The 21,613-nt window shown below is 29.8% G+C and overlaps 4 protein-coding genes across 7 annotated transcripts in view; 2 read left to right on the forward strand and 2 right to left on the reverse strand.

The window, feature by feature from the left end:
* Window positions 1–1,154: 1,154 nt before the first annotated feature.
* Window positions 1,155–2,644, reverse strand: LOC105256175 (mitochondrial import inner membrane translocase subunit Tim21). Its single transcript, XM_025410051.1, has 5 exons — window positions 2,570–2,644; window positions 2,046–2,235; window positions 1,743–1,977; window positions 1,396–1,495; window positions 1,155–1,320 (listed from the first exon to the last, which is right to left on the reverse strand). The coding sequence occupies exons 2-5, from the start codon at window positions 2,230–2,232 to the stop codon at window positions 1,210–1,212; spliced, it is 633 nt and encodes a 210-aa protein (XP_025265836.1). The 5' UTR covers window positions 2,233–2,235; window positions 2,570–2,644; the 3' UTR covers window positions 1,155–1,209.
* Window positions 2,645–3,228: 584 nt separating this feature from the next.
* On the forward strand, window positions 3,229–4,155 carry LOC105256174 (transcription and mRNA export factor ENY2). The gene is made up of 2 exons (XM_011265890.3): window positions 3,229–3,423; window positions 3,652–4,155. Exons 1-2 carry the CDS (start codon window positions 3,374–3,376, stop codon window positions 3,890–3,892), a joined length of 291 nt encoding a protein of 96 aa, XP_011264192.1. The 5' UTR covers window positions 3,229–3,373; the 3' UTR covers window positions 3,893–4,155.
* Window positions 4,156–4,283: 128 nt separating this feature from the next.
* LOC105256173 (NEDD8) lies at window positions 4,284–6,047 on the forward strand. The gene is made up of 4 exons (XM_011265889.3): window positions 4,284–4,467; window positions 4,548–4,565; window positions 5,115–5,227; window positions 5,792–6,047. The coding sequence occupies exons 1-4, from the start codon at window positions 4,450–4,452 to the stop codon at window positions 5,892–5,894; spliced, it is 252 nt and encodes an 83-aa protein (XP_011264191.2). The 5' UTR covers window positions 4,284–4,449; the 3' UTR covers window positions 5,895–6,047.
* Window positions 6,048–7,028: 981 nt separating this feature from the next.
* LOC105256171 (broad-complex core protein) overlaps window positions 7,029–21,613 on the reverse strand; it is a 33,189-nt gene continuing 18,604 nt past the window's right edge. The window contains exon 6 of one of the 4 annotated variants that reach the window (XM_025410153.1): window positions 7,029–7,445. In XM_025410153.1, the coding sequence (XP_025265938.1) occupies window positions 7,228–7,445 (218 nt within the window). In that variant the 3' untranslated portion in view covers window positions 7,029–7,227. The other 3 variants (XM_025410154.1, XM_011265886.3, XM_011265882.3) reach the window with 3 other exon arrangements.

The raw sequence follows: 21,613 nt of genomic DNA on the forward strand, positions 1-21,613 counted from the left end.
AATTTGTCATATGTTCATATATTAATTAATAATTATTGTCTGATAATGAGTACATATATACTGCTGCAATGCGTCTATAGATTTACGCGACAGCGTGAGTAAATGATAGAGAAAATAATGCATATTTTTAGCGTCCACGTAACACAAGAATTTGTTCTCCGAATTTCGTAACTCAATTCCGTTTCCGTAGTGAGAATGCGATATGTCTATGAGTCTCGCTCATCATCGAGCTCAAGATTAGGGTAGAAATATAAAATGACGTAAATTCTAAAAATAAGTGATTTTATACATCAAGAAAGAGAAAATACACGTAATAACATATAATGTATTATAACTACAAGAACATAAGATTATAAAAAAAGATTAATATTGAAAATGTATTAAACAGTTTTATTAAAAACAATTATTTAATTTTTATATCTTTCAGTCAGTTAAGTCTTGAAATCATAACAATGATTAATCAACATTTAGCAATATTCAAGTATTCCACTAAGAAATTAAAATTAAAAATATAAAAAAATTGAGTAATTTAAAAAAAAAGAAAAACAAACATCTATTATTACTACTATACTATATGAAATTACATTATTATAATATAATAATAGGGGTGGTTTTTATACATTTTGAAAATTTTAAGTTAATTCCTTAATACATTTTGTAAAGTAATTTCTTAGATGATTTTATAAAGAAAAGTTTATATACACATTTTCATAAACTATTTCCAAACATAAGCAATATTCAATAAAAATTATATTTTATAATTATAAAATAACTATTTTTATAAAATAATTATTTTTTTTTAATTCCGAAAACAGTTATTGAAATTGGATTTAACTAATCAAATTTGTATACTATTGATGATACTAAAATTTTTCAAAATTTTTTCGCTAAAAGTTAACCCATTATCACTATTAATGCACAATATTAAGAGATTAATTGGAACAATCTTCAAAAGATTAAGAAAAAAATAATTTTTTATTAACATCCTGTATATCTTTGGAACTTAGCCAATAAAAACAATTTCAATTTTTTTTCATAAAGTCATTTAAGAAATTATTTCTGTATAATTTTCAGAATATATTTAAATATCACTCTGTATAAAATATTATTTACATATCTCGATATATCATATAATTATCAAATATATATATACATATATATCTCTCTCTTTCTTATATTAACCAAAATCCAAACAAATTATATAAATTCTTAATTTTGCAGCATGTCTGTTGCTATGTCTTGTTCGGGTTCTATTCTGATTATTCCAAAATGTTTCACCATAACATATAAATATGAATATTCATATTTACCAGACTCATTCTGTAATTAAAATTAAATATATATGATTGTATACATATTTATTATTATTTTTGTAAATAGTTTTAACAAACTTACCTTTTTCATTTCTACAAATGCTGTTCCACGACGTCTTGATCCTTCTAAATAAAACTTCAGTTTCATATGTTCAATACCATCTTTAATATAATGCATATGACTGAAAAAATAAATAACAAAAATATATTACTCCAAATATTGTTTATATTCTTAAAAAAATAATTAACATATGTATTTAATAATAATAATTAACACATCTGGAATAATAAATATTTGTTGAATATAATTGTTAAATAATCAAAATGCGTTATTTATGCAAGAGAATATATAAATATACAAATATATACATATATAAAAAACTTATCAATATTTTATATATATTTGAAAAAAGAATCATTTAAATATACCTAATAGCTCTCCTGCGTCTACGACTTGTTTCATCTCCATAAGCTTTTATAGGAGTTCCAAGTGTATCTATAATTTTTGGATGTTCTATGCAACGTATACGAGCTTTACTATAAATGGCATCCAGACTTTCACTGGAGAATAATTCCGAAAATAATGTATATAATATGAGTGCTGTAATTCCAATGCCACTTATTATTATTCCTAGTTGTCCAGTAAACTTCAGATTTTCTTTGACTAAAAGAAAAAAATATGTATATATATAATATGCATAATAATATATGATATAGATCATATTTACTTACCTACTTCTACTGTACTGACTTGTCTCTTGTCAGTTTCATCAGATTCAACATTAGTTACAGATTTCTTCGTTGAATACCAAACATTGTGTTTGAAGATAATACTAAGACAATATGATGTATCTTTTTGTATGTTTTGTATGTTTATGTATCTTTTTTGAAGAGTGCGATTTAATATTGTTAATGCCATATCCTAAAATATATATTAATATTATTAATTATAAATTATGATACACAAATATACATATACACAATGTACAAAACATTTTATAAAATTTATATTAATCTCTTTAGAAGTATATACTGTTTGATAAACGTTTCTAAACAACGAATACAAGTTAGTTAATGAACAGTAATTATTTAATATCTCATATTCTATTATAATTGTATTATTTTATCATTCTCTGTTAACATTTTTATGACAATAAAATTTACATATTAATATAAAAAAATAACATTAAAAATATATAAAATGGACAATTCGATATTGATACTATTAAATTATGCTCTTTTAAAAAGACGCATACTTTTTATTTATTTAGGACCACCTCAACAAAACTTCGCTTAATTTCATTGTTGATACTCGGCTAACAGAATTGCCAACATTCTAAATACATTTTAGAAAGAGAGAGTATTGGTTGCGTTCAGGAAAAGTTGCTTTGCAACTGTTGTAAAATTCGTGAATCTGATTGGTGTATACTCTTAGATTCAGCCAAAATTAAGAGCATACACCAATCAGGTTCACGAATTTTACAACAGTGTAAAGCAGCTTTTTCTGCTGAACGCAGCCATTATAAAGAGGAAAAGAGAGATTGTTAGAGCAACAAAAATATTGTTAATAACACTGTAAATTAATCGTCGATTATTTTAATCGGAATTTAGTCGAACTGGTCCTTATACATTATTTACATACATGTATAGAAAAAAATTTACACCTTAATATGCCCCTGATATAAAGTAAAGATTATCTAGAGTCAATTAGCATTTTGGAAAAACTTATGGCTTGAAATTGATTGTTTCTCTTCCTATTCTTGAAATGGAGATCAAAAATCTTACTCGTAGGGTAAAATAGTTTAATTGACCAATCAGAATAAAAGGGGAGCAAAGATTTCTTTGTCCTGATTGGTCAGTTGAATGCTACTTTATTTCCGAACGCATCCAAATAATTGCGCATCGAAATCTAGTAGTAGAATAGTATAAGGTGATAAAATTACTCGTTTGTAAAAAAACATTGCTTTGAATTGTCAGTTGATAAGTAAATGGAAAATAAATAATTTACAGAATAAAGAGAAACGAGAAATATTATATAATTAAATTTATATAATATATTGATGAAGACTGCACTACATCAGAGATTAGTGATGGTTGGCGATCGCGATGGGTAAATAATATGTTAATTGTCCATGTTGTTTACATTTTCCATCGCTTACACAATTAAAACTGATTCTAATATATCATAATTTTCGCAAAATGAATCCTTTTTATTGTATAAATTTTGTTTTATGATATATGACTAAAATTTTTATTTAAATAATTTCTGAGCATATTCAATTAATATCAGATTGTCTAATAAAACTTAGATATAATATTGTTTAAAATTTATTTTTAGACTAAAAGAATTATTAAGACGTAGATTGGTGGAATGTGGATGGCGAGATCAAGTAAAGTTAATCTCAAAGGAATTGATAAAGGAGCATGGTCATGACATCACATACGATACGCTGCTATCTGCAGTGACAACCAAAGCTCGTTCACTTGTACCAGATTCTGTAAAAAAAGAACTGTTACAGAAAATTAAAAATCAGTTGATGGCTCAAGAGGAAAAACTCAAGATTGTAACAGATCGCTAACAACTTTTTCGACATTATTAAGCTTTATGCAGTTTATCAATGCAATAATATTGATATACAATTGCAGAAGTTGTGATAAATATCTTTTCACAAATTACATGTATAATACCTTAATAAGAAACGCATAATATTTAATGTATTAAGATCAGAGAAAGATAACTATAAAAAACAAAAAATGTGATATATATTTAAGAATGAATGGGTCTATACTTTTAAAAAAGATGTAAAAGTGCAAATAAAATAAGGTTTTATTCTATACCAAAGTATATGGAAAGAAATTTATGATAAATTAAGATTAAGAATTATGAATAAGGAAAAAAAAATATAATCTGAGAGTGTACACACAATATTCTTATTAAAATTAATAACGCAAGTTACCAACAGACGGCGACACGCGCCACAACTTGGAATTTGGTTAGGTCGGTTTGGGTTAATTCCGTCAGTGGTAATCGCACTTTGCGTTCAATTATTACGCTATCTTTCCATAGTATCGGCAAGTTTCAGCCAGTGATCGCTGAAAACTGCAATAATTTAGCACAAACGGTGATAGCTGAAAAATGTTGATAAAAGTAAAGGTAATTATGCTGATTCGACAGGCTCGCTACATCGTATTTTACGCCGGTTTGTCATAATATCAATTTTAATTTTGTTTCAGACCCTTACTGGAAAAGAGGCAAGTATCCCAAAATCAAAGGATTTTATAAAATCAAGTGATAGTTACTACGCGATCAGTTGCAATTCAAAATTATACTAATTTTATTATTGCAAGACTTATCTTTTTGTTATGTTGATAACACAAATGATTTAACATAAATTTATCTTAAGTTGCTATATTTTGAGAAATTGAAGATTGAAAGTTAAATTTTTAAACAGTCATCTCTTATAAATTTATGTATAACTAGAATCTCTTATAAATTTTAAAACCTTGATTCATTTGCAATATTATATACATTGGTATCTTTGCAAAATATAGTAATGTTATTGTTATAAATGGATGGAAATAAAATTAAATGTCTCATATTGAGACAATTCTGTTTTATATCAGTCAGAAAATCATTGAGAATCGCAGCTTATTTAAATTATTTTGTTTCTAAGTATAATTATTGTTAATAGAGAGGGGAACATCTCATATTACCTATCGTACAAATTTAATTTTGTTAAATTACTATATTAAATGAATATATACATATTTTTATATGTAGTAATGGCATAATATTTTTAGATTGAAATAGATATAGAGCCTACTGACAAGGTAGAAAGAATTAAAGAAAGAGTGGAAGAGAAGGAAGGAATACCACCACAGCAACAGCGATTAATATTTTCTGGCAAACAGATGTATGTATAAATATTATTACAATATGTATTTCATATATATATATATATATATATATATATATATATATATATACATAATTTTATATGTATTTTTTATACAAAATCAAATTCCTGTAGCTAGACATATATAGAGATGTTACAATGGACATAACAATAACATGATACTCTTTTTCAAACTCTTCGACATACATACTTTGCATCTTTTTATAGTATTGATTTATTTAAATCAAGAAATGATGTTCTTCTATTTTCGTTCTTTTAATGACAATATCTGTTCTCTCAATATACATGCACAGATTTTTTAAATAAAATGTGTGTGTACATATATGTATAATCATATCTTCCATTTTCTGGCATTTTCTTTTAAATAAAAAAGATATACAAATTCAATATTAAGTATGTAAATTTTTTTTATACATTAAATGAATTTTATTTAATGTATAAAAATAATTTTATATGTAAATAAATTTTATTTAAATATAAAATTATTCAGAATTATAATCAGTTAACAACAAATACAACTAATATATTGGAAGATTAATGAATATTGTATTTTTGTATTAGGAATGATGAAAAGACGGCGCAAGATTATAAAGTTCAGGGCGGTTCGGTATTACATTTGGTACTTGCATTGAGAGGAGGCTGCAAATACATTCCTCGTTTATAAATCAATATGAGAAGATATAAAATAAATGAGAGATCAATAGGAAAAGAAAATGGGAAAAAAACATGTTCGTCGTCGGCATCTGCATTCAAAGAGGATTCTATGTTGTTCTATGTGATAGAATAACGTAGAATCTAATTGTGATCTTTATAATCTAAATAAATATTTAATAAAATATAATTTAATCGAAAACTATAAGTGTTTTTATTTTAAAAATTAACTTTTGTGTAATAAAAAATAATATACAAGTTATTTTTTGTTCACTTTCTGATTATTCTTTGTAAATTACATAATCATTTTATTATATTAGAAATATGATTCAACAAAGATTTATGGTTTAAGCTAAAAGAAAAAAAAAGAAACCGTTAATAATGTTCAAACGGTACAATCTGTTATCGATATGATCTAATTATAGCAAAAGTGACATATAAAAAAATAAATATGTATACAAAATGTTAAGTATATAAAACATTACTTTTCTTGTTGACATATTTATCTATTTAATAATTTTGAAAAAAAAGAGACTCGCAAAACTCTATTTGAATCTTACATAATTAAAAATTGCTTTTTTATGATTTTAATAAATATTTTATATTGTTAAATAAAAATTAATTATCAATATACTACTTATATATAAGAAATTGCAATTATTTTTTGTCTTTTAATCTTATTTTTATCTTGTATCTCTAGTCTCTTTACAATTATATAATTTAAAAATCATATATATATATATATATATATATATATATATATATTACTTTGTAAATAAATAATCTTAACAATAGAATGCTTCATCAATATGTTTTTCCTGTATATTTTATTATTAAACTGATAAAAATAAACAGGTCTAAAATTAATTATTTTCAAATAAACAATCAAAATTTAATTTGTATAAACTTAAAGAGAAACAAGCATTTACGCGAAATCAATTTGAAATATTGTTTCGACGACAAGAAAAACAAGATATTCTATAGACACACTGAGAAAAATCCGATGAAAAGGTAACGAACGGATATTATCCAATTATTAACCGATCACTTTAATCGGAAAAAAAAGAAACCAAGCAGATATCCAATCAGAAAATATCAACCGATCGGATCAGAAAGTTAAAAATTCAGAATTTGCCAATCAGATATACGATTAAAGTGATCGGTTAATAATCGGACAATATCCGTTCGTTACTTTTTCACTGGATATTTTTCTCAGTGCAGAAGCAGCGAAACCAAACTACTTATCGATGAAACCATTATCAATTTACCGATACTATACTGGAGGAATATTATGATATGATGTAACATTACAGCCGTATTTCGTGCGAAAATTGGCGATTTTCAGATCAATTTCTGTGGTATCTGCTATTATGCGTTGCCCGGCTCCATTTGGTCTTGAAGACGCGTTGACAAATGTTGCAGTAGACCGCGGAGTTAGACGACTCCTCGTGCTTGGACGTGATGTGCCGCAGAAGTGCGTGTTGCGTCGTAAACGTAACGCCACACTTGTCGCAATACGACGTCGGCGAATGAATGCTCCTGGTCGGTGCCATCTTCAACGACTCTAGAAATGCATTCCTCGGTTTACCTAAATGAACTCTGTGCCTACACAATATTCCAATTCCTTAGATGCAGTACATCAATAAATTCGCGATACATCTCTCGAAGATTACATTTATATCTATCTATTTCTGTTACATATACATTGGATTACAACAATTGAAAAGTAGAGAGTTCTGTCGAATAATATGGGAAAATCTTGTTCCTTCGTCAGTTTCAAGTGTGGGAATTTTTAGAAAGAAATTGTAGATAAATATCACATGATAATATTGAAATTAGAGACTAGAAACCTGTTTCGTTTTTAATGCTGAAATTATTTCACTTCATGATTCGATGTCATCCATTCCAAAATCATTATGCAAATATTTCGTTCGTCAGTCTGCAGTTTTTGCAATACATTAGTAATTTGTTTTGTTCGCTTTTAAAATCATAATGCAAAATGTGAAACATGTATTTCAAAACAATTTCTATTATTTGTTTGTCATAATGAGATTCCATAAAAGTTCTAGCTGATTATCATTATCTTGTGACTTGTGAATTTTTTCCAACTCTCGACACTATCGAAAATTAAAGGCAAACTGCAAACTGCATAATTTTCGTTGAGAAATGACATAACTAAATACGACTAATTGTTATAAATTTTAATTATTATTGATAAATTTTTTCTTTATATTAATATATTTAAAATTGAATCGTAAAATAGATGAAATTAATTGAAAAATGTAAGGGAAAATTTATGAAGAAAAAAATTACAATTCTTTTAAGAGCAATTAATTCATATGGAAATAAAACTCAATATAATGCTAATTAATTATGAAACATCAATTTCCGAGTACACGAATATATCCATCAGAAATTCTTTTATTTACATTACTGCGATAACATCTGAAAGCGTATAGTCTTACACGATCTTTTAATTAAGTTACAAGCTCACAATTACGATACCGAACGTAACACGTACCTGAACGCAATGTTTCGTGCTACTGACAATGTCTGATGATATTTATAGTTAATTTCTAAACTCGCTGCACGATTACACATATCCGCTGTTTTTTTTTTCTACAGAGGATTAACTCATTCGAGCCAAGAAACGGATAACTAATTCATTATTACTCTGAAACACCATATTTTTGGAGATTCTCTTTTGAATAGTATGATAGATTCTTTCGAACAGGGATTTCGAAATGGTATCTTTATCATAAAACTACGTTTCAAAGAGTTAAACAGCTTTTTCGTAGAATAGCTTCTTCGATTTTTCACAAAAGTACAGAATATGGAAGCAGACTCTGCCAATAAATTTCTAGGAGCAACAAAGACCATTTGGAAAACAATTTTCCTAAAAGTATAAAATGCAAAATTTTTATTTAATCATCAAAAATTATATTAGGCGTTTCGCGAAATTATTCAATTTTAAGGATTTCGCGATGCAAGATTGATAATATTAATTTTCCTTAAAAAATTCTTCACCTCGTATGTCTCCATCACTCCTAGAAATTTACAGACAAAATTTTGCATTCGCTGTATAATAAGATTATCCACGTCTACATTATTCTTTGTTAGTACTAAATTCCGTTACATCTCTTTTTCTAAGATGCTAATTACCTGAATCTTTGCATCAAAACGTTTTTTTTTAACGTCACAAACACTATGCAGACAGAATCATATTTCGTACATTTCTCGTATGAACGAAGATTTCCTCCTTCATTTTGCTGCAATTCGCAATTTATACTTCACGTTATGCGTTAATCTCAGCAATTTTTTATTTTTATCGATTTTATTTTTATCTCTGTTTATCTTTGCTTTATCGTATCAAGACTATGACACTTTTCCGTTTCAGGATTTTTTCTTGAGATTCATCTTGATTCTTTATGTATTTCATCTTTCTCGTGCATCCTGCACAATTTTTTTATTTTTGAAATACATATCGCGATTTATCTGTCGCAGAGATGCTTAAATTTTGTCTTGTCACTTCTAAAAAGATATGTTTGAACGTATTTATGTGTATTTTCTTTTATTATTCTATATCTTTCTCTTTTACTGTTGTACGGATAGAATATTGCTTTATGATACCAAGCACAGCTTATAGAGAGCACAGCTCTTCTACACGTAAAAAATTAATATTTTCTTATATAATTTCTCTGCAAAGGAAACATAAAATTAAACCATTAGTGTAACACTTCTCAATAGAATTATGATTAATTTCGCAAAGTTTGAGAATCCCTGATACAGTTTCGCCGCGATAGCCACGTATGGCTAAAAATACTTGTACACTCTTTCACGGCGTGACGTTGTATTAACCCATTAAGCACCAACCATTATCGCGGAAATTGCAACATCGTCTTATCTAAATTGTTTGGTTTAAGATGTTAGAAATGTGTGATTAACTGTATTCCACAGCGCGATCCTCTAAAATGGCATTTAATGAGTTAAAATTCGTGAGGCATTCGTTCTAGAGACGCACGGTCGAAACGCGCATTCCCGTGCTACGACCAACAACTACAATAATTACGATCACTTACATCTACGAGTAAATAGTCAGGTGCGCAAAGTGCGATGTCACTCTTAAAAACAAAACGAAATGCGAACGTACGCACGTATGCGTCGTATACATACTCGCGATTATTGTACTACTTGTTGCATAACACTCTTGAATGCGCTCGCTAAAATAAGGTATCCCCGCTTGCGAAATCGCTCCCGTGTGTATGTGTAGATTACTTATTTAATAACAACAATAACGGTAACGGTGACGTCTTATATTCTGTCTTTGGATACATATGACACAGTTCGCAAACAAATCGAAATCAGCGTTTCTCTAACATTAAATTATATATAATATTAATCTCTTATCTTATGTAGAGCATATTTAATCGTATTAAAAAGTATAATCTCGCTCAAAAATAAATATTTCGCGATTTTTAATGTCGTATACTTCCTATATATCACGCTGAATAATTGAAATATAAAAATTTATAATATGGATTTTCGAACATTTATATATTCATATATAAATAATATATAAATTACAATTTAAATTAGGAATTTTATGTTCCAATTAAAAAATTATAATAAATATATATAGCAAGTTTGATAAATATCGCGATTAACTCTATATCTTCATTTGATTTGTTTATTATTTAAGCATTAAGCATTATTTAAATATTAAGATATAAGAGTCTTCATGATACTGAGAAACGCTGCTCTCGCACTTTCATACAGAGACAATGTTTACACGAGGCCAGTAACAAAATTAACGGCTATTTTCCGGATGCTCCGCATCGTTAGATATATTCTTGTCTATGGTAAATATCTGAAGAAGTCAATACGTAAAATATAAAACCAGGTATTTATGTAAGGCACTGTCTATGCGCTGTCTCGACAGCTGAAGCTGAGGCTCGATGTACGCTTAAAAATTTCATATTATCGAGAGCTACGTCTCATTCAGTGCTCTGTCAGAAAATCTTATCGTTTTTTTATTTTTAATTGAGAGAGGATGATCTTTTGCATAGTTGTGTTTTGCGTAAATTACGCAAAATTGTAATTAATAGAATGACAGAATCGATTCGGATGCGAAAGATCACGCTGTCAATCGAATAAATCTTTCTAAGCGTACACCGAGCCCAAGAATCGTTCGCAAAGAAATTTCGGCACATGGCGTAGGTGAACGTGTAAACAGAGTCCGTGTAACGTGTCAAGGATCGTGGCTGCGGAGCGAGGATTACAACATTGCGGAGCGATGTCCTGCGAGGACATAGCGGCCGCAAGAGAGAGAGCTCCCGGGTGTATCGAGGAGTATCAAAAAATAACTTCGATTTACTATAGAGTCCTGTGTGAACGAGCGATAGAGATCTGGATAGTCTAATGTCTCGTACAATAATGACTAGAATCCTTTAAGATCGTCGATTCATTAAAATCCGGAGAAGAGGCGACTCCACAGCTGGCCAAAGCTCTACATGAAAATATGAGACTCTTACAAGAGATTCTTACAAGTGCGAACAGATATTTTTCTGCGCGAGAAATTTTCTTCTTCTTTTCTTTATCATAAAAATTCTCAAAGAAGCGTTTTACACGATCCTTCCACATACCTAGGTACGTTTTTTTTAGGTCGTCGCATTTTGCGCTCGAGGGAAGATCCTGTGAAATGTTCGAGATCTCGATCGAGGCCTCGCGATAGAGCCACCTCTGTTCATCGGTGACGTATACAACACTCAGATCCTTAAACACGTATCACTTAATTCTCGCCTTTTAACACGCCTAAAGCGTAAATCCGCTAATATAACAATCGCTAACTGCGTTAACTGCACACTTAGCGAAGATAAATACGCGCGTATGCGGCAAAGCTAGATACATCAATTTTCTTGCGGAAACGCATCTAAACGGACCAACTGGACCGTGTGCTGATAATTATCGGGAGAAAAGAAAACGCGAAATGTCAATTCCGCTTCCATCTCTCTCATCATCTCTCTCGCAAAATCAAACATCAAAGCGCAACTATTCACTATATCTCTCAGAAAATCAGTAATGTAGAACGTATGAAATATATACAGCAATATATATATATATATATATATATATATATATATATATATATGTTGCAAAGCCATTTTGCGAAAACGAAGAAAACATTTTTCCGAAAGCGAATATATTGCCATCTATGTCAAATACATTCGATTTAATTTCACCACGGCAGGTGAACGAAATCGATGAACTTTAAATTAAATTGAATTATAAATACAAGAATCGCTTGCTAAATTATTTTTATTCACTCCTCGAACAAACTTATCGCTTCTCCGATCGCCAAAAAGCATTTATCTTAATATCTCGTTTTCGTACCTATTTTAGGAATTTTTTAATTTTGGTCCGATTCGCTCTCCGATTTCATTCACCCATCGCTTTTAGACTCGTTAAATGTAACGAATCTGCGAATCGCGACAGTTCTACGGATCTCAACGTATCTAAATGCGGCAGCAACAAAGATGCATAATATATATATATATATTTTACGATTATATAAATATTTAATATTCCAGTAGAAATCTATCGTATTAGCCAGACTTGGAGAGATCTTTGAATAAATTAAAATATATATGTTTATATAGATAATCACATTGTTACTCTTATTGAACCAGTCCGCTCTCGTAATAACAATTAAATTTCGGTTGAGAACAATGTAAAATCATATGTAAAAAAATGCTTTATAACATATTTCATTTGTTTGGGAAGAAAAAGATGAGATGCAAGATCAATGTCCCGCATTGTGTTTATTTCATTGAGTCGGACAATAAACTTCCTTTTCTACTTTTTGATAAATAACACGGTTTAACGCACAAGTGGTGATTATTTTAAGTAAAAAAAAAATCAACGATATTTCAAATAATATATTTCCTGTGGATAGAACGTATTCTCCAAAATTATACACGCATTATCATTGAAAAAAAGCTAGTAAGAAAAGGAGCGTTCTTCACTCGCGAGAGCCTCGTCTTACATCCCTTTATTGAAGAATGGCAAATGACTTGGACGATCGTCATCTTAACACTATTGTTAAATAGCTGGAATCTATAATGTTTTTTTTCGAAAAAAAGGAGGCGATTCAAAACATATCAGTTTAAAATTGAGAAATACATTTCTTTCTTATTTTTTAGACAAATAAAAATATTATTAATTTTAAATTAGAATTTGGATATACTTGCTATGAAGCAAAATTTAAATCCTTATTCAAGTAATCCACAAAATTATAAAAACACGGAAGAGAAATTCAAATATGTAGTATTAAGGTGACGAAAGACGTCGCGATCAGCACAGCAAGCTCTCGCACAAGCAAACGCAAATATCGCGGAGTCAATAATCTCCACGATCGATATCTATTATCTCGAGAGAGTGTGCGATGCGCGTTATCTACGAGTCCAATTCGCTTTTCGGGCTGCGCTGCCTGTGGATCGTTTTTTGCCAGGGTATTTGGTGTTTCAGACGCATGTGACGCCGCAGGTCGGTTCTACGACTGAGAGTGGTGTGGCAGACGATGCAGGTAGTCTGGTTGCGATGCACTTCGAGGTGCTGGGTCAGCGAGGCAAGGTGCCTGTAAACGTTTCCGCAGAGCCGGCACGGAAAACGCCCCGGGCCTTGCATCACCACCTGACCAGTTGTATCGCCAACGTGCTTCCGATTGCGTCCCACCCCCCCTGCAACACATTAACACAGCCACGTGACCCGCCGGTTCCTCATCATCAATTATCAACGGAATCATAGTCAGGAAGAATAGATTTAGAGATACGGAGGCGGGAGAATAGGGAAGAGAAACGGAAATACGAGGGGGTGGGAGGAGGAGGGAGACACGGTGGTGACACGTTAACACAGGCCATTCATTGCGAGGGGATCGTCAGTCGATTACTGGTGAGACTCCGGTGACAAACTGTATAAAGGTCTCGAAGCGCGAATTTCAACCCTTTATCGCAATTCTAGGCGATAAATTTAATAAGCCACCACTATCACAAAATTCATCATAGCACTAAATTGTTTGTAAAATTTATTTGTTATTTAATATTTGCAAAGAAATAATTTATAAAATTTATTGTTACATGAACAAAATCGCCAACCATGCTTAGCGATTATAAGAGTGTTTCGAATTTATTTCGTTACCCCCCTTTAAATACAGCCATGTAAAAGTATGTTTTTACTGTGCTCTTTTTAACTTGCTGGCCTCGTGGGGAATCAGGTGAAATTATCTACGCAGGTAAAGGGTCAAGATCGCGCGATCTGTTCCAATGTGTCGAGGAACGCGCGTTTAATAGTCCAACATTTGATCCATATTCGGTGTGGGGTCAACGTGCACTGTATTAGCCGATGTGTTAGCAGGCGCCGGGTAGGACACCCCTGAAAGAGCGCGCGATCGACTGATGATCCTCCTCGAAGTGTTTGTGTACATGTAAATTACTCTCTTCGATCGGCTCTCACGGAGCTTAATTAATACTGTCAAATTAGCGACGGATTCAGTCACTATATACAGTACAACAGTTAGACTGTCATGCATGATATATCGCATCTGTCAATTTTTACGACTCTTATTCTTGAAAGCAGTTTTGGGTAGAGTAATAATTTTCTAAATCATTTCTACGATTAGTTTTGCATAATTAATTATCGTAAAGTAATTATAATTAATGCAATTATGAATCAGTAATCATAAAATGAATGATTTGAAAGATTACTTTCAAATAAAACTGATTAAACTTATTGTGAAATTGCATAAATATTATCAAGTTTCTATGTGATATAATTAATTTAAAATTTGTAATTTTTCCATCTAGGAGAGGTATGTACACGCACATGTCTGATTAATAATTATAACATTATATTTTAAACTTATTAATCATGATTACTCATTGTCATAATTACTGATTATTAATTTAATTACTCCGTAATCATTAATAAATTGTGTATTTTCTGCCCAATTCTGCTTAAAACATACACGTCACAAGTGCACCAATATCGCCTAAAACATATTATAATTAACAGCATTATAATATATATCGTAGATATACATCGTAACAAAATACGATTGTATAGTTACATCGTGAGAACAATAAAATCAATATAATCGTTATGCCAATGCATTATTTAACTAAAGCACCGGCATAAATTAGCACATGTAAGTAATTGAACGCGCTTCAATTTACAGTTATAGCGGATTAGGTGAATTAGAAGGTATCGCGAAGTGCAAATGCTGCAATTTGTCTAATTGATTGTGTCACGTTCTTCGACACAAGTGTGTATTGCGTGAATGAAAGCGCAAAGCGGTCCATTCAGTCATCACTGTTTCGCGCAGTCTGTGCAATTTGTGTGCTTGGAAAACAAAAATAAAAAAATTAACAGGATGACTCAAGCGATGAACCGAATCGCAAGCCGGATGATATTCTCGAGAAGGAAAGAGGAGTCTTATTTAAGTGAATTGATATTTTTTCCAACTTTATTCACACATATGTCCACTTACATTATTAGCCTGCATAAGCCAAACATAGGATTATGTAATTATATATTATATATATATATATTTTTTTTTATACTTTATGTATACATATATATGTCTCATCTCTTTCTTCTTTTATAAATAATCAACTAAGGGAATATCAATTCATTTAGAGCAATATTAATTGGCGATCTTGTACTTATTTCGCATTCGTGGCTTTTGAGGAATGTGCACATTCGCTTTTTCTTTCGTAATAAAATAATGTTTCGTGTTGCTGTATGTGTATATGACTAAACACACCGTCATTCAATTAATTATATTTACGCGCGCATCATATGTGTATGCGTATGTCTATATAAGAATACGTAAATAAAACGCGGATAAATATATATAAATATATATATCGATATATATATATATATATATATATATATATATATATATATATATATAAATCTTATAACTCCTCGAAAAAAAAACAAGTGTGATATATCGAAGAATAACTTAAATAAAAGAAAATTTTTACATAAAAACATAAATTAATAGTATCCCAATTTTATGCTTTATGTATACTAATCTTTTATTAACGTTCGAATATTATAAAACAAATTATGCAATCAGACTGGTTTAATCAAATAATTGCAATATATTCACTATATATTGCAATAAATTATGCATCTAAACACAATATATATTTGCATAAAAGTTTATTTCTTTCAAATTTTTTATCGGTTTTTTTTAATTATTTATATTTAGTGGCTATTAATTATGATAAAAAGTTTTGAATATTAAGAATTTTGATAATTATATATATGATATACACGCGCATTTTTTTCAATAAAATATTCATTGAAGGAAAATCAATTTTACATTTATTTTTAGAATTGGATCTATGAAAAATACTTCAGTAGATCTAAAAAAAAATGTATAGTTCTAAGTTCTAAAATTTTCTAAACCAGCTTGGACAATTATAAAACTTGAAGTCTGTCCATTTATATCATTGCACCAGATTGTGAAAAAAATTCTCCGAAAAGAAAATAATTAATCCACAAATAATTGAACTAGATGTAATTGCACTAAATTATGTTTCGTAAACTAGCGTCGATTTGTACATTTCCACTTCATTTGATGATATATACTCACGACTTTAATATATCGACAAACATCATTCTCGAAAAAGAGATCATTATGCAGGTAGGTATAATTTTAAAACGGAAGATAGCCTCTTTATGGAAAAATCACTTATACTTCGATAGTCACGTATATTGCATCATACTCCATTAAATTTCGATTCTAGAGAATAGTATAAAATTATATTTACATCTGATATACTTAATATTATGTCCAAATTTATAAGTATAATTTATGTTATTTGTATAATTAATATAATTTATTATTATTATTTTTTATCATTTAATAATTTTAATAGTAACCCTCTCTCCTCATAAAAGTTGCATTATATATACTTTTTATAAAAATAAAAAAAATGTGTTTCTTTTTCAAATAAGTCTTTTAATTTATAAACTTATGAGCATTATTAATATTTAAATAAATATATTATGTTATTATTAAACACAGCTACATACAATTTTTCATTACGAATATTAATGTATCAATTTAATGTAAAATTGCGGAGATACGCAGGGGTGACTATCGATGATTCTATAATGGCAAAGTGAAGTGTACCCATTGCACCGTTCGTTGTATAATATCGCGAAATCGGAGCTGATAAAAAAAATAGAACAAACAATAACGACAACAAAATAAACAAACGAAATATAATATAATGTTAACATTCGCGGAATAAAACTGAAATTAATATACTATATATAAAGTATATATTGTATATATACCATATATATCGTCTACTATATACATATATACTGAAATTAGTGTACTATATATAATAGATATTTGGCAAGTCTCTGAGACCTTAAAAACTAGCGCGTGTGAGTATGCGTAATATCATAAAGATTTGCGATCTAGGACCAAGAGAAAAGATCCTAAGAAATATTGAAACGCGTCTACTTCAGCGAGATAATCAATTATCAAAATGTCGTAAAACACGAATTTCGATACGTTGACACTTTCAATTAGTAATGGCACAAAATAATTAACCGAACGCTATCTCGGCTCATTATTCATTCGATCATGGTAAAAATGCATTTACATAAATATATATATGTCAAATATATATATATATATATATATATATATATATATATATATCTGTAATAAAAAGATAAATATTATATAAATTAAAAAATATAATTTATAAATATTTAATAATTAAAAAATTATGTATGTATCATATATATATCAAAGTAATAATGTCAAAACTAATATAAACTGTTAGATATATATAGTATATATATAGCATACATTATATACTATATATTATACATTTGATAAAGTATTTACTATACATTTTTCATCGTATTTGTAAACTGGCATCTAATAATGAGCTGTCTTTGATAGCGATATTAATTTCATTTTTAAAATCTTCTTCAGTTAAAGATTAGCGACTAATTGAATGAAACTCAAATCTTTTTATATGAACCTTGCTCAAATTTTATTCTATCTTAAATTAAATATTAAACATAATCATAATAAATATTTAATCATCATAATTATAATCATCATAAATATTTACGTTCCTAAAGTCTGTTAATATGGAAAGCAATTTGCTACAGAAAATTATGTAAACATAACAAAAATTGTATTGTAAATATTATATACTTTATAACATATATACTAACATTTACGTATCGATTTTGGCATCATTACTCAGTTTTTTTTAGGAAAACAAACAAAAATTGTAATTTACTATTTGTACTTATCTTCATATATATCTTTGGATTTTATTTCTTTATTATATTTATATCGATTTTTCTGTCTACAAACAATTTTTTTCAGATAATAGATTCGATTAATTTTACCATGATCGCGTAAATGACGGGTCCTTGATGATCGTTGTTCAGATCGATCATCTGATAGAACTACTCGTTGAAACGTATCGATTGTACGAAAAAAATGCACATTCCTCCTTACGCTATTAAGTACTGAACTCAAATTTGACTAGATAAAATAAATCATTTCTGTTCTCCCTTCGTGTCTTTGGTTACAAAAATGTGTTTGTATATACGTGTATTGCGTGTGTATGTGTGTTCGTTTGTTTGTTTGTTTGTTTGTGTAAATATCCTATTGTGTAAATATCGTATTTTTTCTCATGTGCATTATACACATATAAATACATATACATACACATATATGTATGTGTACAAATGACTAGGGTGTGAAGTTTAAGACAGGCGTAATATAGGTTCCTCGTCGACGACTAGAGTAGAATAGGCCTCACGTTTGACAATACCTCATTAACGTTACAGCAAATAATCATATACTACAATTTTCGTAATCACGTACACAATGGTATTTTTCATACCATTCTTCGATAAAAAATACGATCGATTGTACCACATAATGATTAAATTCGAGAAGTGTGAAAAATATGGCACTCAACTTAAACACTAGCAAGAGAAAGAGAGAAAGAATTGCTCGTTAAATAATTAATTTAATAAATATAATTTTCGACATGTATATGCGAATCGATACTATCTTATTATAATATAATAATACAATTATAAATTGCTCGTAAACAATTATCAGATTCGCTGCTCCAGAAACAGCAACAAAAACTTTGGCTTTTTACAGGAAATTGTTTTTATTACAAAAAATCGATTCTTTCGCATAATACTGATTCTGATACATATAAATTGCATATATTATTTGTTAAATATTAAAAAGTAGCAATGATATATAAAATGTAGAAATTTTATTTACATCTATTTTTTTATCTCTTTTTCTCGTTTTGTCTAATTTATTCACGATGTACGAGTACTACTGCGGCAGATTATGCGTTTATCATTCTTATTCTTTCACCTAATCGTAATTTTACTGTGGCGTGATCAATTATAACTATAGCATACATTATTAAATTGAATCTTGAGCGCGCCATAAAAATTGATGTCAAAATTTAAAATTATATATGAACATTATATATAAAATTATGTATCAATATTTTATCATATATATATTATATATATATATATTATATATATATTATTTTATATATATATATATATATATATATACACATGTATATAATTATTTTAATAATTAAAAAAATATAATAATTTAAAAAAGATTAAATTAATTTATATAATTAATCTTTTCTAATTATTAAAGTAATTATTAAAATAATTTTAATTTTACTTTTATATTTCAAAAGAATCATTATTTGTAATTAAAAATATATCATATATATTTCTTTTTAATCTCTCTCTTGAGTGTCGTTAAATATTGGATAATTATTTATTTTCGTTCATTTCTCTGTCTTTCTCTCTTTCTCCGAATCAACGAATTACCGATCTCTCTTGGAAAAAAATGTTGACGGTCGCAGCGATCGATATAATCAAAGACGTTTAGAGATAAAACTAATGTTTAGAGATAAAACGTGGCACATTCTACAAACGATTATCGCGATCAATTAACCCGACAATGAAATAGTCGATGAGGGTCCCCCCGGTCTATCCTCCCTTGCGTCGACGGGATTCTTTCTTTGGTAGGGCATCTTCGCACTAAGGAATAGGACTAGAGGTGATTCTTTCCACGCTGCTCTCCCTAATGCGTATCGTGGTATAGGTCGCGTTCGCGTCGATGCTCGACGGACTGCCGGCGTTTTGCTGAGCGATCGCCTGGGCGGTTGACGACACGGAGATCGGCGCCGGCGTCTCGACGCCGCCTGCCGAGACCATCCCCGCGGCCGCGGCCGTCGTCGTCCCGACGCCGCCGTGCCAGCCGTGGCGGTTCTTCAAGTGGCGCTTCATGTGCGTGGTGCGGCTGAGTACTTTGTGGCACACCGGGCACTGGGTTGTGCCCTTGTGCATATTCATGTGTTTATACATCGAGTCCCGATTCCAAAACGATTTACCGCAGAGTTTGCACGAGTGCGACGGATGTTCGATGACCACCGTGTGTGAATCTAAATCAGACACAAACGTTCATGCTACGTCGTGGCCGGGCATCGCGGGCCCGGGTATCGGGTACGCGTGACTCGGACCCCTCCGCTCTCTCGGGGTCCAATCTGGATTCTCTGCCCGCGACACGCTGTCGATTTGTATTGTTATTGATTTGTACTCGAGAGTATATTTTCCGCAACGTGACATTTTTTTTCGGATTGTATTTTTAAATCCCATGCGATCAACAAAACTTTATGTCAAGAGGATTCTACTTATAAACAAGGAATTAAATGCAAATCATTTTTGTATCTGTACCATTTATGTTTTTGAGATTAATGAAAATTTTCTCCGAGATTGATCAAAATTTCCAAAATTTCCAAAATTCAGTTGTATATGTCTCGTAGATTACGACACGTGACACTGCGAGAACAAAGGTGTCTTTGATAATTAAAGAAAAACTAGAAGAAACATTGAGAAAAATCGCATTTCAATAACAAAGTTAACAAACTATCTGTACACTCGGAATAATTTTGCGTCTCACTCTCTTTTCTCTACCTACTTTTCCACTCGCTCACTCAAATCTCTCGAAAGAGAATAACAGCAGCAGCAATGACAAAAAAAAAGAAAGACAACACACACGATGAGACTTACAAACAGGAGCAAGATAGAGAAAGATAGAGAAAGAGAGACAGCAATCACGAGAATGGCAACACACGCAATAATTATAATTATAATACTCTCGGAGCAGCCATGCTACTGTGTGAACTGTGAATATAATATGAACAACAGCGAAAGAAAACGGAAACAGAACAAATACAAATATACAAAATGTTCAATATTCATGCACAACACACATAGACATAATTCGGGCGAGATCTAATTTGTAAATCGTGATTGGAAGCCGAATATCGGGCCTAAAGTTTATAATATACGAGATATATTGCTAATCGCATATTTTTGGCAGTGAACCGACAATCATATATATTCCTTTCATCATTATTAATCGAACATAGATCGCATACGCGATTATATATTTTGGCACATGTAAGGCGACGTGTCATGCAAGAGGAATTGACAATTTGTAAATTATGACATTCGCATATTTCAAGAAATGTATGTTTGCCAAATTTTTGACAGAAATTATATATGTATAAAAATATATTTAAATACATTATATGATAAGATATTTCGCTAGAA

This window comes from Camponotus floridanus, unplaced genomic scaffold (assembly GCF_003227725.1).
Source record: "Camponotus floridanus strain SB8 unplaced genomic scaffold, Cflo_v7.5 scaffold3, whole genome shotgun sequence".
Classification (NCBI taxonomy): domain Eukaryota; kingdom Metazoa; phylum Arthropoda; class Insecta; order Hymenoptera; family Formicidae; genus Camponotus; species Camponotus floridanus.